Below are 18,720 nucleotides of genomic sequence, written 5' to 3' on the forward strand. Positions count from 1 at the left end.
AATAAAGAAAATATCTAATTAAAGAAAAAATGAAATGAGGACAGAGAAAGATGATATTAGGAACTGGAAAACCCTCATATGGGGACTTTGGAGATGAGGGAGGCCATGGGCTTTTCCATGCATTCAGGTTCTGGGGCTGTACATTTTTGTGCCTAATGGCTTGCTTTCAGCAAATCACCTTGCTATTTGGAAGGCCAGAAGAGCATCAAACTCTGACTTCTTCAGGCTTTCTTTGATCTACTTAAAGTAAAAGCACTAATATTCTAAATGGAGTTCCATTAATACATCAGGTACTCCTGAAGAAAGGACTCTCTGCTTCCCTCCTTACAAGCAGGTTGTTTCTTATAAAGATGCAAATTGGGATGTTAGCAGCAATAACCTGACCATGTTTTGCCAAAGGAGATGGGCAGTACTGAACAGATTCTGCCCTCTGCTGAGTTAATTGCTAAAGAGCCTTTCTGTTTAGAAGCTCTCTTGTATTAGAAAGCAAGCTGTTCACTTAGGATTTAAATCAGAATAACAGACCTCATGCTTGTTAGAAGCTGTAGCAAGATAATTTGTTCTGTTATTATCAGTAGGCATATCAACAGAAAGGGCTCTGTAGAGGAAATTAACTTTCCTGTTCAATGGGATGAATGATGGTGGCTGGAGAGGAAGAACCATGAGATTTGAGCACATATCAGACCAAAGTTGATCCATCTATTTTATAAAGTGTCTTCATACAAAAATACTGTTTAAAGATGAATATGAACTCATTTCTTATTTACAAAATTTAAGATCTGTATATGATTTTTAATGTTCATGTTTGTTGTCATTATGACTACATGCCTTTTGGCAAGCACTTACTGGAAGAAGACTGGTTTTGGGTTTTGTAGTGTATTCATTGTTCTGATTGGCAGGTAGATGAGCGTTTCCTCTCATGTTTGCCGTTGCATGTTATGCAGCAAGAGACTATCATTTTAAACATCGGAGCAGTAAGTGGTTGGTCGTACACTTGAAACACTGCAAGGTACCCCTTCTGCTTTGATCTGCTGTAATTGATATTAAGCCATCCTCATGCTACCTTATAATTATGAATTTGCAAATTAGATTCTAAAGACCACAAGATAAGACTGTGCAATGTCTTCGTGGGTAATTTTCCTGTCTTATTATTTCTGCCTCAAAAATAAAATTAATAAAGCAAATCATAGAGGACAGAAAAGAATGTCCAGTTCCTCCTTTTGATTTACTATGCACAATCACTGATTAGGCTAGCTGGCAGGGGTAAGGAGTGTTTTCCCTTAGAGGTTATTCTTTCATTGTGGCTAGGCAGATTCGCAGTTAGGAAGTGCAGAATTCATGATGTAAATCTGAATGAGAAGGAGCTGTGTGACAAGCGTTTTACATGACCCTGGATTTTATGTTTCAGAGTTCTTGTTTTCACAAATCAGTGTGGGTTTGTGTGAATGAGGGGATCGATGAGCTGAGCATAACTTTCATGATGTGCTGCATTATTTATCTACATCAGCCAAAGTCGAGCTGCCTAACTTCTGAATTGTCCTCGCCAGTCAACTGAGGATCTGCAGCATTTGTTGAGAGAAGAAGTCAGTGGGCTGCAATGCTTACATAATTGTTAGATATGTAATTTAAAAACACACTGTTGTACAGTATATCTGTTGTATTATCTTTCAATAAAGATGACTGGGTCTGATGACCATCCTAAGCTCCGCAAGCCTTGCCTCACCTGTGTGTGAAGGCCCAAGCCTGGCTCTGACTATCTGTGGTGTATACACATTCCTGCTGATCACCTCCAGCCACATTTGCAGCAGGTTCATGCTGCTATCAGTTCCTGTCCTTCAATTCAGGGGAAATTCTTGCTTCCCCCAGCTCAGTTTTTGTCCGCCTTTCCGGGGAATGGTTCTCTAATCGCTGCAGGTAAATGTTAACTTCTTTTTCCATACTTACATTTTTAGCAGCCAACCTCGTGAAAACACCAGATGGGAACTCTTTCAATTTATGTCACAGCATCTACAAACATATGGACACCCAGACCAAACTTCTCTTTACATTGTCTCACTCCTCATGTAAAACAGCCCTGCGTGTGCACTGAAAGTTTTTTCCCCTCACTTCCTACTCCTCTGATTTTTCCTTTGCTATTATTATCTGTAACCTTGTCTCTGCCCAAAGGTGTTTCTTGTTGACACCAAAGTACTATCAGGTTCCTACATGATAAAAGCAATTCCAACTCTCATCAACTTCTCTGTGATTTGAATAGCTTTAATTAAAGACATTGTAATGCAAAGAACTTTTGCTCAAACTAATGACATGGATTTTGTCATTTGAGTTTTAGTGTCTTTTTTTTTTCAAAGAAGCCAACAGAAATAGAACAAAAGGGCCACAGCATTGTAGAATATAAGGTGGAGGCTGGCCCACATGATGTTCTGTCAGTCACAGTATGATGTTCCATACAGTGTACAGCAATGCACTTGTGAAACACTGGGAGGAGAAAAAGAAGAACTCTTTTGTTTCAGGGCTCAGCATATATGCCTCCTTGTGCCTGAAAGGCTTAAGATTGAGGTCTGAAAATTGAAGCATATTAATTGGTCTCTCAAGTGCTAGAGTAACAAGTCTTTGCGAATGCAGTCACCCAGTCAACACTCCCATTTTAACCATCAAGGTGGCATCCACAACCACCAGTTCCTTGACTCTCTCTTTATCTAGATCATTGAAAGCCAGCAAAATCTCTGAGACAAACCAGTAATTCTGGACCTCTTCTGAGCTGGGTGACACTGTTGGCCAGATTGTTTTTAGCTGGAGGCCATTTCCTCTTCAAAGGCTTCCCAGTTAATATGTCTGAGTTCACCCTACCTAGCTCAAGTAAACATCTCTTGTCTTATTTCTATGTACTTCTAGATTCTAAGGACACATAATTTCTATCTTGGGCCTTCAAATATGTAACCTTTATCAGCACAAACAGCTGACACAACAACTGTCAGATGAATAACTGCACAGTTAGAAATCAAAACTACTTTGCAAGAAATCAACTACTTTACTATTTTATTGTCAAATAATAAAGAATGTTAGAATCATATATCCTTTGTTTACACAAATACAATACAGTACCTGCTAATATTAAATTATAGTTACCCTATATTCATTGTATAGCATACATTCTATTTATGATTTGGCTTATAACTTACTGGAAAAATTTCATTCCCTAACTCATAGGGCATTAACTAAGGAAGCTTAGAAGTGAAGTATCCTGTTATCCTGCCTAATTTCTGTTTTTATGGCTTTTTATTCCTCTTCCTCCTTTTTATTATGCTCTCTGTTATTTTCTGCCTTCCTTTTGTCATCTTCAAGGTACTGAAGCACTTATATGAGCTTTAAACATGTTGAGGCTTGGATCCCATTCCTAGAATCACTAACTTAATTGGAGTAGGCATAGGCATTTGAGGAGTTCCCCTGTGTTTCCAATACACAGCAAAGTTTGAGAACTATTGGGTTAGATCATCTTTAATGTTCCATTCAGTTCTAAATATTCTAGCTTCTGTTATTTTAGGAGACTCTCTAGAGTGCTTTAAAACACAAAATCTATCAAGGATTCTCTTTGTTGGAGTCTGAAAACATATTTCTACCTACTTAAACAGAAAGCATTGACTGACAATTCATGAAATCAGATACAATTTTAAATAGTTAACGAACAACAACTATTGATTTTCTTCTAGATAATTTCAGTCCTCTAGGCTATTAGTATTTGAAAACAATTTGAAGAAGAAAAAGTGTCCTAATATAACAAGGAAAACATTTGGATTGCATTGGGAATAGAGCTTTAGATTAGCATCAGAGTAAGTTTAAGTGCATCTGTGTCTAAGGTTTCCTTTGGTCAGATATTGGTAGGAAATTCCAGCGTGTTTCCTGTGACTAATTTTGAACAATGTTGTCACTGACATACAGAATTGGGTGGCCCTTCATGATAAAGGTGTTAAATACTTGTCAGTGAAATGCCATTTTCTTTCTTTCTTTTTTCTTTTTCTTTTTTCATTTATTAGATATTTCTTTATTTACATATCAAATGTTATCCCCTTTCCTGGTTACCCCTCTGAAAAAGAAAATCCCTATTCTCTCCCCACTCACCTTGCTCACCAGCCCACCCTCTCTTGATTCCTGGCCCTGCCATTCCCCTACACTGGGGCATAGAGCCTTCACAGGACCAAGGGCCTCTCCTCCCACTGATGCCCAACTAGGCCATACTCTGCTACATATGCAGCTGGAGCCACGAGTCCCACCATGTGTACTCTTTGATACCCTGGGAGCTCTGGGGGTACTAGTTAGTTCATATTGTGGTTCATCCTATGGGGCTGCAAACCACTTTAGCTCCTTGGGTCCTTTCTCTAGCTCCTTCACTGGGGACCCTGTGCTCAGTCCAATGGATGGATGTGAGCCTCCACTTTCAAAATTTGTCAGGCACTGGAAATGCCAGTTTCTATTATTCATACATATCCCTAGGGTTTCTTTCTATTTTAAATACTTTTTTCTATTTTAATTGCTCATGATATACAATATTATCTAGAATTTGTTTATACATGATTATTTTGTCTGTATATGTATCTTGTGTGCTGTGTACCCATTTGCTTGTACTGTGGTGAGTAAGTGGAGGTAAGAGAACAACGTGGAAAAGTTGGTACTCTCCTGTTACTATGCAGGTTCTGGAGATGGAACTGAGGCTGTTTGGGCTTGATGACAGGTATTTCTATTCTAGCTGTCTCAAGGAGCCTATAAATTATGTTTAAATTAGCAAAGCATAGAATCAGATCACACTATTTTTAAGGCTTTCTTTTGTGTTGATTCTTGGAGAATTTTGCACAATATTTTTTGATTAAATTTACTTTCTCCCCCAAGTCCTTCAAGATTCCCTGTCCCCTACCTACTGAAACATATGCTTTCTTTCTTTTCTTTCCTTTTCTTTTCTTCTTTCATTAATCTACAAATTCCAATGTGTACAGCCCACTTATTCTTGGATGAGTTGTTTTTCCCTGTTCTGTGGTCAAAAGACACATTCTTATTTTTTTCATTTAATTTTATTTTACTTTTTACTTATTCACTTTATATCCCACTCTGTGTACCCATTCCAGTCACCCCTCCCACAATCTTCTTCCCTCTCCCTTCTCTGCTGAGTGGGTGGAGTTCTGCTGGGTATCCTCCCATTCTGGCACATCAAGTCTCTGCAGGGTTAGGCATTTCCTCTCCCAGTGAAGCCACACAAGGCAGCCCAGTTCGAAAAACAGCTTCTGCTTTAGCCCAAGCTCCAGTTGTTCAGGACCCACACGAAGACCAAGCTGCACATCTGCTACATATGTGTGGGGAAGCCTAGGCCCAACCCATACATGTTCTTTGGTTGGCTGGAAGCTTCATGGGTCAGGGATACACACTTAAAGGAAATTGACATTCCCTCTCCCTATAGCTACCAAATGATGAGAACTCCACAGCTAGGTGCACCTTCTTACACAGCTCCCCTGTTTGTGGTGTGGGTGTGGTTGTTTTTTAGTTTTGGTCTGGACTGAGCTTCCTGAGGTCCTGTGCATTCTTTAACAACTGCTGAGATCTGATATGTGCAGCTGCCCTATGATGTCCAAATGATAGTATTTGCTTATAATCATCTACCAACTCCAACTGCTAAAAACTTTCTTCCCCTTTCTGCAATGAATGTTAATCATTGGGAGGAGGAATTGTAATATAAATGTCTCATTGAGGGCTAAGAATTTTGTAGTCATCTATTCTTTACACCTTGAGAGATTGTGGGTCTTATGTTAATCACCATCTACTACAAAACTTCTATGATGAGGTTTAAGAGAGACATTTATCTATGGGTGTAATTGTAAGCCATTAGGAACCAATTTAATACTATGTCCATTTAGCAGAACAAGAGTAATAGGTTCTCTCCTAGGGTTTATGACCTGTTTTGCCATTATTTCTTCACCAATCAGTGGTACCAGGTAAGAGGCTCACCTTGTGGAATAGTATTTAAATTTAATCAGAAAATTGTTGGTTACACCCATGACATTCTTTTCAGGGTTAGACATATCTTAACAAGTCAATAATTTTAGCTTACAGGTTTGCTAGGGTTTGTGTGTTCTATAGTAATATGTAAAGTTCTATATGAGTTTTTAAATTACCTCAGTATATGTATCCTACATCATTGAAGTGGCAACTCCTGGATTTTAAAATAACTTTTGAAATATTCAGTGACCATCATAATCTTTACTATGAGAGAGAAGGTTTTAAAATTGACTCCTATTCATTTAACTCATTAGAATATGTAATACAAATGCTTTCCCGAAGGGTAACAACTTAAAAAGGCTCTTGTCAATTTAAAAGTAGAAATATATTGTTCCACAGCTTCATAGAAAATATATCAAGAGAGTGCTAACATTTTCTGTAAGGTTTGCCAGTTCTAGTATGCAAATTCTCATGAGCTTTATCTCATTTTAACTAGAGTTATTGCTCATTTGTATACTAGATTTGGCTAGTTATTCTATGTACTTAATTTATAGTTGTTTCAAAATTCTGACTTGTGCAATTGAAAGCAAAGATTTTGCTTTCTTTCAGTTCCTTAATGAAGTAGCATTATGGCTGCCATGTTCAATGGGAGAGCAATAAATTGAAGATGCCACAGCAGTGTATGGGCCCACATTGTCGTGTTGTGGAATGTCAATTCATGCACTCTCTGTGTTCTACTTTCTCACAATTAAATATGAGTGGTAATATCCTGCACAATCACCATGCAGAGACACTGGAGTGATTAAGCGCTAAGTCATGTTCATGAGGTTAAGAGTCTTAGTAACATAGTAGTTTTTTTTTTTTAGTTTTACATCTGTATACAAGTGTGTTTGTCAAGGTGAAGAGAGTCTAGAAATAACACTGAGGGTTTAGTTTAGAGTTTCCTAGCATATCTAGTAGAAAAGATAAAACAAGAACTCATTTATTCTTCTATATAAATTCCTAATGTATTTATAATATTCTGCAAACATGAGAATACATTATTATTAATATGCAAATACATTAATAAAGTAATATAAATGAATAAATACATGACAATATCACATGTAAATAAGGATATTTTAGATGTTTATGATAAATAAACCAAAAGCACTATATTTATTGTCCCGTACATGGGGGAATATAAATGTAGTTTTTCAAATTACATATGCGCCTATGAAAATTATTATGATAACAATATTAAATGGCTATTGATTAATGTGTAGTGTATAAACTGAATTATTTTTTTACTGTTTTGCCTTCATCACTTCTGAGCCTATCATAAGAGTCATCACTTGGATTCTTTCTGAAAAGAATAGTCTTTTTCACTTTGGACATTACTCCTTCCTGTTCATCTTTCAATTTTCAGCTGAAATAAGCACCTCACTTGACTCTCTATGTTGAATAATGAAGTATATCTCCAGCATTCCAGGCCAGGTAGATTTCCTCTGGCTTTGTTTTTACAGTAACAACACCTTGTTTGCTTGTTTGTGAGGCTTTCATTACTCATTTCCTCTATAGTATAAACTCAAAGAGTGCGGGAACATTATGTGTTTCATCTTGTCTGCACTCTGGTATCTCAATGTGGTGTCTGGCAAATGAATCTATGATGGATGAGTCAGTGCTTTTCTAGTATGCAAACTGAAGACAGACACAAACTCATCAAGAAAATGTAGCATATAAACCACAGGAGAGCTTAAATGTCACTGAAATAAATTAGCCATCTTGTATGTCAGATTCCACCATATCATCATAACATAATATTCTTCTTTATGTGAATTAGAAGTATCACATTTGTATCTACCAATATCAAAGAAAATGGCACTAAAATGTACAAATTATTTGCGTCTTTGTTGACTTGTCATTACTTATGTGTTTTGCACTGTTCTACATGTGAAGAGGTGAAAATTAAAGTACCTGAAAATTTTACTCCAAAGGTTCACGGATAAGGACTTGTGAGAGGAAAGAGATAGAGAATAACATTATATGTATTGCCTTAAGTATGAAATAACTAACAGCATGTAGGGTCAGTGGGAAAAATAAAGCTCAAGCCAGTGCTTTCAGAACTCTAGAGTGGGTGGAAAATGCAGGCAAACAGTAAGTTAAATTTTGCCTGCAAAGATTTCCTGCCCCTGGGAAGAATAATTACTTCTTTCTATTGCCAAAAGGCAAACCATCACCAGCTTAATTTGCCTGAGTCTGCCGTAAACTGCAGATGGAACTATAAAACATAGTTAGAATAAAATTAAACACATCTGTCCTAATCTAAAGCAGGTGAGACACGCTAGCCAAGAAACATCAAGGTGTCACACTGCATAGGCTGCAACATGCAGACCCACGGCAGAGGCCTTGCTGACGATGGAATAATGGGTTGTATAACCTGTATTGTTTTTTTTTTTTTTAAATTGAGCCTGCCTTCTTGTTCTAATTGCCATCATAATTTTAAGATTTATCAAGCAAGGGGATGAATAAGTAGATGACAATCATTTATTTCAACTCCAAGGACTTATTAGGCATTAAGTAGGATTTTTTTCCTCTTCGAGTAGGTTATTTCCCTGGTTAATTTGAATTTCAGAGAATCAGTTTTGACAGACATCAATTAGACATGAAATTTATGCAGGACATTGAATTTATCTTAAAAATGTCAACTCACACCTACACCATTATCTTGATAACAGCTACATATAGAAAATAGCAGGATAAGGCGTTAGCTTTGATGAACATGACAGCAGAGCTGGGTATTTTTGAAAATGAATGTTATTGTGTTCATGGGGATACAATTTCCAATCTAATTTCATGGAACAATATGTTTTTACATTGCTATAAGCTTACATCCTCCTATGCAGAACTTGTGGGATGCCCCCCTTGGACTCTGTCTGAATTGTATAAAACCAATAACTCTTCCTAGTGAAACCAACTATTGTTCCTAGTTGTTTCCGCAAGAGAGGGATTCCACCAGCGTGGCTTTTGCTCTTAGGCACAGTACTGTATTGCAGAAAACATTGTTGTGCCTGCATTAGTGGCTGTTCCTGGTTATTCCTACTTCTGCCCTCGATCTCTATGCACCTCTATGCACAGGTGTAAGGCATACATTGCAAGAGGAATCTATGCTTTCTTTGCTTTTAGATTTTCATCAGCCTATCCTTTCTAGGCACTACATTTTTTATTGATCATTTTATTCATTTACATTTCAAATGATATCGCCCATGGGAGTTACCCCTCCATGAACCCCATCCTATCTCTCCCTTTCCCCTTGGCTTCTATGAGGGTGCTCTTCCACCCACTCACCCACTCCTGCCTCACCACTCTAGCATCCCCCTACATCAAGCCTCCAGAGGACCAAGGGCCTCCCCTCACATTGATGTCAGATAAGGCCATCCTCTGCTACATATGTATCTGGAGCCATGAAACACTCCATGTTTACGCTTCAAGTGTCACATTTATACTGAAGATTACCTACCACTTCTTATATTTTTTTTCAAAATAATCTTCCTTTGTCTGCTATAATATTTACTTATGAGATGAAGGTTCTCTCATTTTCCATGTCCTGTTCTATCCCTGCCCTTAAATACTCACTGACATTTAATATTCATGCTGAAGGGGAAATCCTTCTGTTCAGTACCTGCCTTATTATCATACATATTTATTTGAGATGTTCTGCAAACTTTTCATATACAATACTTCCTTTTAAACGAAATGCATTGCACATTCTTCTAAAACTGATTACTTAATCATACTGTTATGAACTCTAAATTTCATGTACCAACCTCAATTTTGTTACAATGCCATTTTGACTAAATGTGTGTTAAAGTACTTTTATGTCATTTTAACCCCTTTAAATGATGTTGTGCCAATATTAATGTAGTAAATAAGATACGAAATAGAGAAAAATTAACAATATGCAATAATTTTAGGTTTGAGAGTGAAGCTCAGTGGTAGAGCACTTGTCTGACATTTTGCAAGTCCATAAGCTAAGATCATCCAAAAATAACAGAGTGCAAGTACATAAAACTTAAATCACAAGAATAAAACTTACAAAAATGCTAATTCAGTAGATGTAAAATTTGGTAAATGTGTATGTATGTAATCATCAATCTAATTAAGTTGTTATTCCATCAGGTTGTGTTCATTAAATACATGAAATTTTATGTCACCTAAAAGTGTTTCCAAACTTTAGTTTATTAGGAATTAGTAGGCATGTGTTAGCAAAGTTTATGTCAAGTTGACACAAAATCTAGAATCTAGAATCATCAGAGAGGAAGGACTCTCAATTGAAAAAAATTCTTCTACATGACCAAGCTGTATTCAAGCCTTTAGGGTGTTTTCTTAACTACTGAGGGATGTGAAAGGGTCCAGTCCATTGTTGGTGGTAACATCCTTGGGCTGGTAGTTATAGTTCTATAAGAAAACAGGTTGAGCAGGTCAGAAGGAGCAAGCCATTTTGCAGCATCTCCCCATAGCCTCTGCATTAGACCCTGTCTCCACGTTTCTATTGTTTGAGTTCCTCTCCTATGACCTGATGCTCATTGAGTTCCTTCAATGGTGAAAAGTGATATGGAAGTATAAGCCAAATAAAGCCTTTCCTCCCCAAGTTGGTCACTAAGTTTCCTCACAGCAATGCTAACACTGAGAAAGTTAAGCCATAATCAAAAAAGTACAAAAATTTAGGAACAGAAATAACAACAGCAAAGGTCCCCTAAATAGCAGCTAGTTTCTATGCACGTAACAAGAAATAGGCAGTTGTTTCTCATTTTAACCATGGAAGTATTATATTACTGGTAGACATGTATGATAAAAATATATAGCATATTTAAGATTATCATCTGGAAAGGGCAGTATAGGTGCCAAGTAAGGTTTCATTGCATATGATGTACATATGAGTATAGGTGTATAGATATTCATAATAGTCACATAATAGTCATGTGCTGGTGAGAGGAAATCCTCCGGTATGGCCTTCACCCTCAACCTTGTTTGAGGCAAAATTCCTTCTTAGTGACAGTCATGTGCACAGCTGTCTTGCATAAGCATAAGCATAAGGGACACCTTATGCTTGTGGAAACTTGTCTGGATCTCCTTCCAATCTGAAATGAGACGCACTAGTGTTATTGATGAAGTCTAAGACAGCTTTGATATGCATGATGCTATTGAACCTTAGTTCTTCACACTTGCAAGAACTCACACCAGTTCCCCAGACTCCAGGTATGGTTTCTTAAGAAAAAATCCAAAATTACTGGAAAAGCAAAAGAACAAGAACTGCCAACCTTATGCAGTTCTGATTGTATCTGTCCACCAACATCAGTACTTATATTGTGTACTATATACTATGTGCTATAAAAGGAGATCAATGTGTGTGTGTGTGTGCTGCATAGGGTCTCAGTTGCCAGAAAGAAGCATGTCAGAATGAGATTTTCTTGATTTTAAGTGAATATGTAATGATAAGAATATGTCTCATGCTCTGACTCTCTCCCAGATATTACTTTCTTTTAATACAAAGAAGAGAATATAAATATCTTCAGCTTGCCTTGCCCCTATCAACATGTGCTGCCTGTGGAAGTCACACTCCTTTTTGGAGTGCTAAAAATCCATGGAATTATGTTGGACACTGCAAAATTATTTTGGTGTCTGTTAGATGACAGTGTTGCGCATCTTTCTTCTGTGAAGCTCTGTTCACACCAGAGGCATGATCCTTCATACACATTGTTTTTAGTAGTGTAAGGAAGTAGTATAAAATTGTGGTCCACATGATGCTAAAGTTGATGGTGATTATCCATCCTCCCAGTTTCTTTAGTCCTCATCCTTTTCTCTCCTCATTCTTTTTAGCCTTGAAGTCAGCACCTTAACCTATAAAGCTCCCAGATGCTTTATTGATGAATTCTAGGACATGGTCTAATGAATCTAACTCAACTCCAGTTTCTATAATAAGTCATGCTCTTCCATTCAGGAGTTTACATAAATGATATTATCACTTTCACATAGAATCAGCATTGCTACTTTGGGTATGTCAGCCTGCTCAAGTACAATTCTCAGGATTTTTTTTTTATTACTTTGATTTCCTAGGAGGGCCTTTCATGCTCCAAATGAGATTTCAGATCTCTTTGACATGTCTCTTTCTTGTAGCACCTTGTCATGTGCAGACATTGAGCCAATTGACAATTTAACAGTCTGTCTGGAGATCTCTTTACCCCTACCCAAAATGTTATCACATACATGCTCTGCCTTACAAGTTACTACAGGTGACAACTTCATCAACTGCCATCCTCTGTTCCACATTGGTGGCCATTTTTCTAGCATATATCCATTTTTAAACCAAATAATTCGATCTGTTATGCAACAGCAGAGATAAAGCCACAATACTAACCACCTTTGTTTTGGTGCAGCTTACTTGGTTGCGGTTTTTCTCTGGACCTTCAATGCATCTCTCAGTTCAAGAACTTCAAGAAGTCCATTGGTCTGAATGCATTCAAGTTGAGTTAGTTGGAAAAGAGCAATAGAAATCCAATATGTTTTTGTCTTTTGTTACCTTCAAGTCTATTAATATCCTGTTGCTAATATGAGTACGCATGTCAATTAACTAAAGAAACCCCGCTGCTCCTGATTTTTTGAGAGTCAGTCTATAAGCCAAACAAGTGAACTAGTATTTCAGTCCTAAAACAGATGTAAAAAAGTCAAACTCTGACTCTGTTCTACAGGTGACATTTGCAACCCCAATCCCTGTGAAAATGGTGGCATCTGTCTGTCGGGCTTGGCTGATGATTCCTTTTCCTGTGAGTGTCCAGACGGCTTCACAGATCCAAACTGCTCTAGTGTTGTGGAGGTTGGTAAGTGCAAGATTTAAACATTTCCATAGTCATTGTTCGCTTGTGAGTGGTTTTTAGATATGACTCTTGTATGGTAAAGGTATTTTAAGATTGTATTGAACTTGCTTGGCTATATCACTATCAATTTCATTGTTTTTAGCTTGTCTTTTAATTATGTTTTATTGGTGATATTCTTAAATACATCCTAGTTCCTAGTTTATTGGCACTATAATTGGCAAACAATTGGATACAGTGAATTTCTTATGCCTCTGTTGTAAATAAAAATTATTCTTATGCAAATAAAGGAGATAATTCTAATGTTGAGTCAGGTAAAATTATTACTGTAACCCTAATAGGTCTTTTAAATGAATTGGTAATATATTAGTATTTAATAAATCTAAATTACTTGTTTCCTAAAAATATGAGTATACATCACATTTTAAGATTATGAAAAACCTGTAGTATTCCAACTGTAATCCTCACCAAAACCTTTTTTCTAAATTCTTTGAAAAAAATGATTCAGGACAATGATTACTTTCAAACTCACATTTTAATTTGTAAAAAAATGTCATTACTATAGAACTTTGTAATATTCATAGTTTCCAAATAGCTCCCCAATAAGAACATGGGTATATTTTCAGGGTTTCTAAGTCTGACCATAGTTAAGTAGATAGTGCCACACCCTGAGGTATGTAGACAGCACAGATTGGAGTCTATAGCTTGTTTATCTTAAAAAAGAAAGGGCAGGAAATTAGACAGGAGAGAGTGGGGGATAGATCTGGAAGGATTTAATGGGTGAATATGATCAAAATGAACTGTATAAAGTTCTCAAAGAATTTAAAAATATTTTTAAAATCACTATCTGTAAACTGCAAAAATTCTTCTCTGTGTCAGAGCAATAGTATGTGAAAACAATGCTTTTCATAGCAGTACCAAAAAGTATCCAAAATGGTCTATATTTATTAAATATGAAATGTAATAATACTTAATAAAATTTTGTCTGTTATCATAATTGCTAGAAAACTGAATAGTGTTTTCTGGTTAAAACTTGGAAAAAAGAAAATTATTAGCTTTTGTGTTACCTATCATTGTGTCTGATACATCTGACCTAGAAGCTGTGTTTAGTAAAGGTCCATTATTATTAGCTAAATGCCAGAAGAATCACTTAACAAAATCATTAATTTTTTTCAGTTGGACACCAATTATAGAATTTAGTGTACTTTGTTTCTTAACATGATTCTTATATTTTCATACTACACTAGCATGATTATATCTGAAAAATTTGATTTATGCTATTGCTTAGATTGTCAGTTCAATTCAAATATAGATAAATCTCTTTTAAAGCTTTAAAAGTCAGAAATATTTTAGGGAGCTTGACATTATTCCATAGAAACAAAACTGATGCAATCACTCTGACTTCATATGCAGATATATACAGAAGCATTTTAGAGTTTAGTATAAGAGTCATATATCCAGAAATCTATAGTACCAAAGAAAATTATAGCTGTAAGTAATTCTACCAAGAATATTGGAATCTAATTAAATTTTAGTGTCCTTATTTTAATTCCACCAATATCAAATTTATAGTTCCTTAGTAGTATATAATGTTTTTGTACACAACTTGAAAAGGCAAACTCTAAATCAGAGATAAATATGATAAATATTTCTTAAAGTATGTCCTGTTTTAGTTATTAATTCAATATCTGACATTTTGCCAGAAAAGTAGTTTAAGAAAGCAATCACAATGCATATTACAGTTCACTGACGCTGGGGCATTGGATGCTTATGCAATTAAATTTTAGATTTATTGTTATACAACGAAAACATTTACAATAATTAAATATTTTGTAGTTAAACTATATTATTTTAAACTATATTTGGTATAATATGTTTCATACAACCATAACCTTTTGTGGGATATTTTGCAATTCTTGGAAAAGGCTTATTTTTATTTCAGCCCAACATTGTAGCTTAGCATAGATGTTACAGCAATTCTAGTATCAAAATAATGACAAAGGACCATAAAAACTTAAATGTAGCAAGTTAAAATGTTTTTGAGTGTTACCTAGCATTGCTGTTTTATAAAATAGGGTGTGCATGTATATGTGGGTACCTGCCATGTGCACATGTGATAGAAGAGCATATGGGTGGAGGATAAAGGAAGACACTCATGTATTCTTCTTCTGCTCTCCACATCATCATCCTCAGTCGAGGTACGAAGTTGGAGAACCTGTGGCTTTTTAGGTAGACTGGTGGGCAGCAAGCCTTGCCAATCCTTCGTTCTCCCCAGTCCAGTTATAGGCACATAGGGCTACTCCTGGTTTTGTATGTGAGTGCTAGGGATCCACACTCAGGTCTTTATGCTTGTACATCCAGCACTCTATTCAACTGAATATTCTCTCCAGCCCTTTCAAATATTTTGATGTAAAAAAGTCAGGATTTAAGGTAAAATGATAATTTTCAGGTTACATAATTTCATAAGACAAGCACATTATTTTTACTTCTGCACTTTTTTCTCTAGCCTGTATTTTCTAGCATACATTAATGTAATACTGAACATATATTGAGTACAAATACTAATTAATAGTTCTTTAAGTATATTTCCTACTTTAGAGTTTACCCTATTTTTAAAATGCAGAAACCAGATATTTGAACCATTAAGCCCCTTTCTGTCTTTTCCATTGAAAACTACCTGAGATATTTTTGTAGTCACTGTTTCTCCATATGAGGTAAAAAGAGTAAAGAAACCATAAGTAACAATGAGGTTTTATATATAAAACAGCAAAACTAGAGAATTGGGCGTCTTAAGGCAGTAACTTAAGAGACATAGAGCTACGAACACTGCTATATATTTACTTACACAATATTCTATTTAGATACACACATTTATTTTCATATTCTTATTAAATAACATGTATTATTCAATTATATAAAGTTTAAATCTATTCTTATTCCACAAGATAAGAAAATAAACTTAATCAAAGGTGTATATAAAAATTTGAAGAGCCTATGAGGCTTCTACTATACAAAAAAACAACTATAAGCAATGCAAAAAACCGTTAGAAGGAAAGGACTTTTCTCTTTTCACAGAAGAACACAACAAATTCTTGTCCATTGCTAAATTATAAGCCTTGAAAACATTCATCTAGGTAGCATTTCAGACAAAGAAGATTATATTTAGGAATACATATGTATATCCATGCATGCAAATATTCTTAATAACAATGAAAAAGGAGGCTATTCCTCGAAGGAAGGTGGGGATGGTATATGTCAGGGTTAGGAGGAAGGAACAGAAAGGGGCAAAGTTTTAAAATTATGTTTGCCCCAGTGATTCTACAGCCTGAAAGAGGTTCTTTCAGACATATGTCTAGGAAAATTCTGCCATGTTTTTATCTCAGACCTTAGAGCTTTGCTATAGCCCCATTTGAAGTTCTCCATGCTACTTAATTCAAAAGATCTTCTCATTCAATTTCATGCTTTTATTTTTTTCCCAGTAAAACTTCTAGTGTCAAACTTAGAATACTTCCCCACTTTGATGTCAATCTTCATTTGCTATTCCTTATATTTCTCAACTATGATTTGGAGGTTAGGAAGTGTAACTCTCTCAGGCTTGGAAATCCATTCATTAGGTAACATGCTTTCTTTTGAGTTTTCTTTTAAATAATTCTCTCTTGCATGCTTACTCACTCACTTTTGCTCTTTCATTTTCCTTACCTCATGAACTTAGATTCTTATATACATATCTACTCAACCTCTACAAGATACTAAGATACCTGCAGAGAGCACTAGGAAAGTTCCTCTTAAAACAAAGCAAAACTTCTCACGTTATAACTTGTATTTGAAGACAACATCTGTCAACTGAACTAGACTTTACATAGACGGGCTCTGGATGTTGAGCTCTACTTCTGGGAACTTGTGGACAGAAGTGAATAGAGTAGAGTTTATTTATGAAAAATTTAGTATATATTAAAATTCTAATTTGCGTATTACAACTCTGTAATACTCAGAGCCTAAGTGCATGAAGTTACACATGAGAACCCTGTTATAAGTAAATGTCAAAGAATTTATGGATTAATGAAAACTGTAACATATACAAATAACTATAAAATAATTCTATGATAGAAGATAAGCAGCAAAACTTATTCTAGACAAAAGACCCTATATGTTGAAAACCAAAAGATAAGAAGTTACTAACAGGTTCTGTTCTCTGTCATTGGTTCTCCTTCTCCTACCTGGACTGCCTGGTTAGGTAGGCATCAATGGAGGAGGATGAGCCTATTGAAGCTGGAACTAGACTTCCCAGAGTGAGGTGTTACCCAAAGAGGGCTTCTACCTTCTATTAAGGGGTCAGTGGGGAGAAGGGATTTGTTAGGTTGGGACTGGGAGGAGAAAAGGGGAAGCTGTGATCAGGATGTAAAGTGAATAGAAATATAAATTATTGAAAAAAAGTCACAAACAAATGTGTATTTCCTACCAAAAACAATAGAAATGTTGATATATAGTGAAGATTATGCTACTGCAGTATAAGAATAAATACAGTAAATGTAGCAGGGAGCAGGCTGACAATGATATAGTTAATCTGACAACAATGATGTTCTTGAGTAGATAACCAATAACTTAGCAGAAGCTCAGCACAAATGGGGAAAGAGCTCTCAGAATTTAGCGGATACAATGGACAATTTATACAGAGGGTTCATTGTTTCCTTGGGAAAAGGGTTAAAATAGAACTATTCCTATTTTTATTTTCTTTATAAAAATATTTTTGTACTTTTTTTGTTTCTATCATTGCAACCTAGATGTACAGGATGTGTACACATGTGAGTGTAGGTACATGTATAGTCCAAATGAGGAAATCGTCTAAATCACCTGAGGCTGGAGGTATACATGGGTGTAACCTACCCAGCATGGGTGCTATGAACTTAACTCTGGTCTTCTGGAAAAGCAGTAAGTGCTCTTAATCACCAGAATACCATTTTCTAAAATACTACAATTGTATACAAATAAAAATGCAGCTAAAAAGTAAATTCAGCATCCCAGATATAAAATTTGAGGAATTAGCTAAACATATTTTAATATGCCAAGCATAGATTTTGAGGTGATAATTGTGCATATGGTTATTAAAATATGCACAGATGGGAGTGTCTGTCCTTAAGAATTAGTAGAATTTTTCAAATTACTAAAGCAAATATTTCTCAATATATTATTTATTACTCATTCATTCATCAAATATTTGAGTATCAACTATGTGCACAGAGCATATGGCTGTTAAAATACAGTCTTTGTCAATGAAGATCTAAAGGATTGATAAAGGGTTTTGGAGAGACTGACAAGTTAGCATTTAGTAGAAAACTTAAGAGAAGTTCTGAAATAAGAACCAAGATAAATAGAAATGTGGATTGAGGATGGTAGATAAAAGTAGAATATGAACATAGGGACGATTTTCTGATCAGATGGATGATGTAACAATACAGAACAGTACTTAAGATGGACACTTACTGTTTAATATAAATAAGCTATTAAATAGCATAGAGAGGTAAGCGTTATTATTGAGCATGAATATACTACCATAAAACTATCACATTTGGACATCTAGGAATATTTTGGAAAAAGAATTTCTTTAAAAAATTATTTTATTGGGATTAGTTCATAGGAACACATCATGACATGCTCTGCCTCGGCATCTCAATAGGCTTCTCATTTCTAATAATTAGACAAAGAGACATGACAGCTTTTAAGTCACCTACTCTACTCTTTCCCAGTCAAACCTACTTAATTGGTATTCTTTTTCTAATATAGATTAAGATTCTATTTAATTTCTGACCCTCTAAGTTCATCATTTCTAATCTTTTCAACTGCTCCTATATCATTATGAAACAAAAATTGGCTCTTTATCCTTGAAACATGA

General features: G+C 35.6%; 1 protein-coding gene across 2 annotated transcripts in view; it reads left to right on the forward strand.

Moving 5' to 3' along the window:
* Window positions 1–18,720, forward strand: part of Edil3 (EGF like repeats and discoidin domains 3) — a 486,419-nt gene that overhangs the window by 109,540 nt on the left and 358,159 nt on the right. For both annotated transcript variants that reach the window (XM_031360541.1, XM_031360542.1), the window contains exon 2: window positions 12,708–12,836. In XM_031360541.1, coding sequence (XP_031216401.1) covers window positions 12,708–12,836 — 129 coding nt within the window. The remainder of the gene's footprint in view (window positions 1–12,707; window positions 12,837–18,720) is intronic.

This window comes from Mastomys coucha, unplaced genomic scaffold (genome assembly GCF_008632895.1).
Source record: "Mastomys coucha isolate ucsf_1 unplaced genomic scaffold, UCSF_Mcou_1 pScaffold8, whole genome shotgun sequence".
NCBI lineage: Eukaryota > Metazoa > Chordata > Mammalia > Rodentia > Muridae > Mastomys > Mastomys coucha.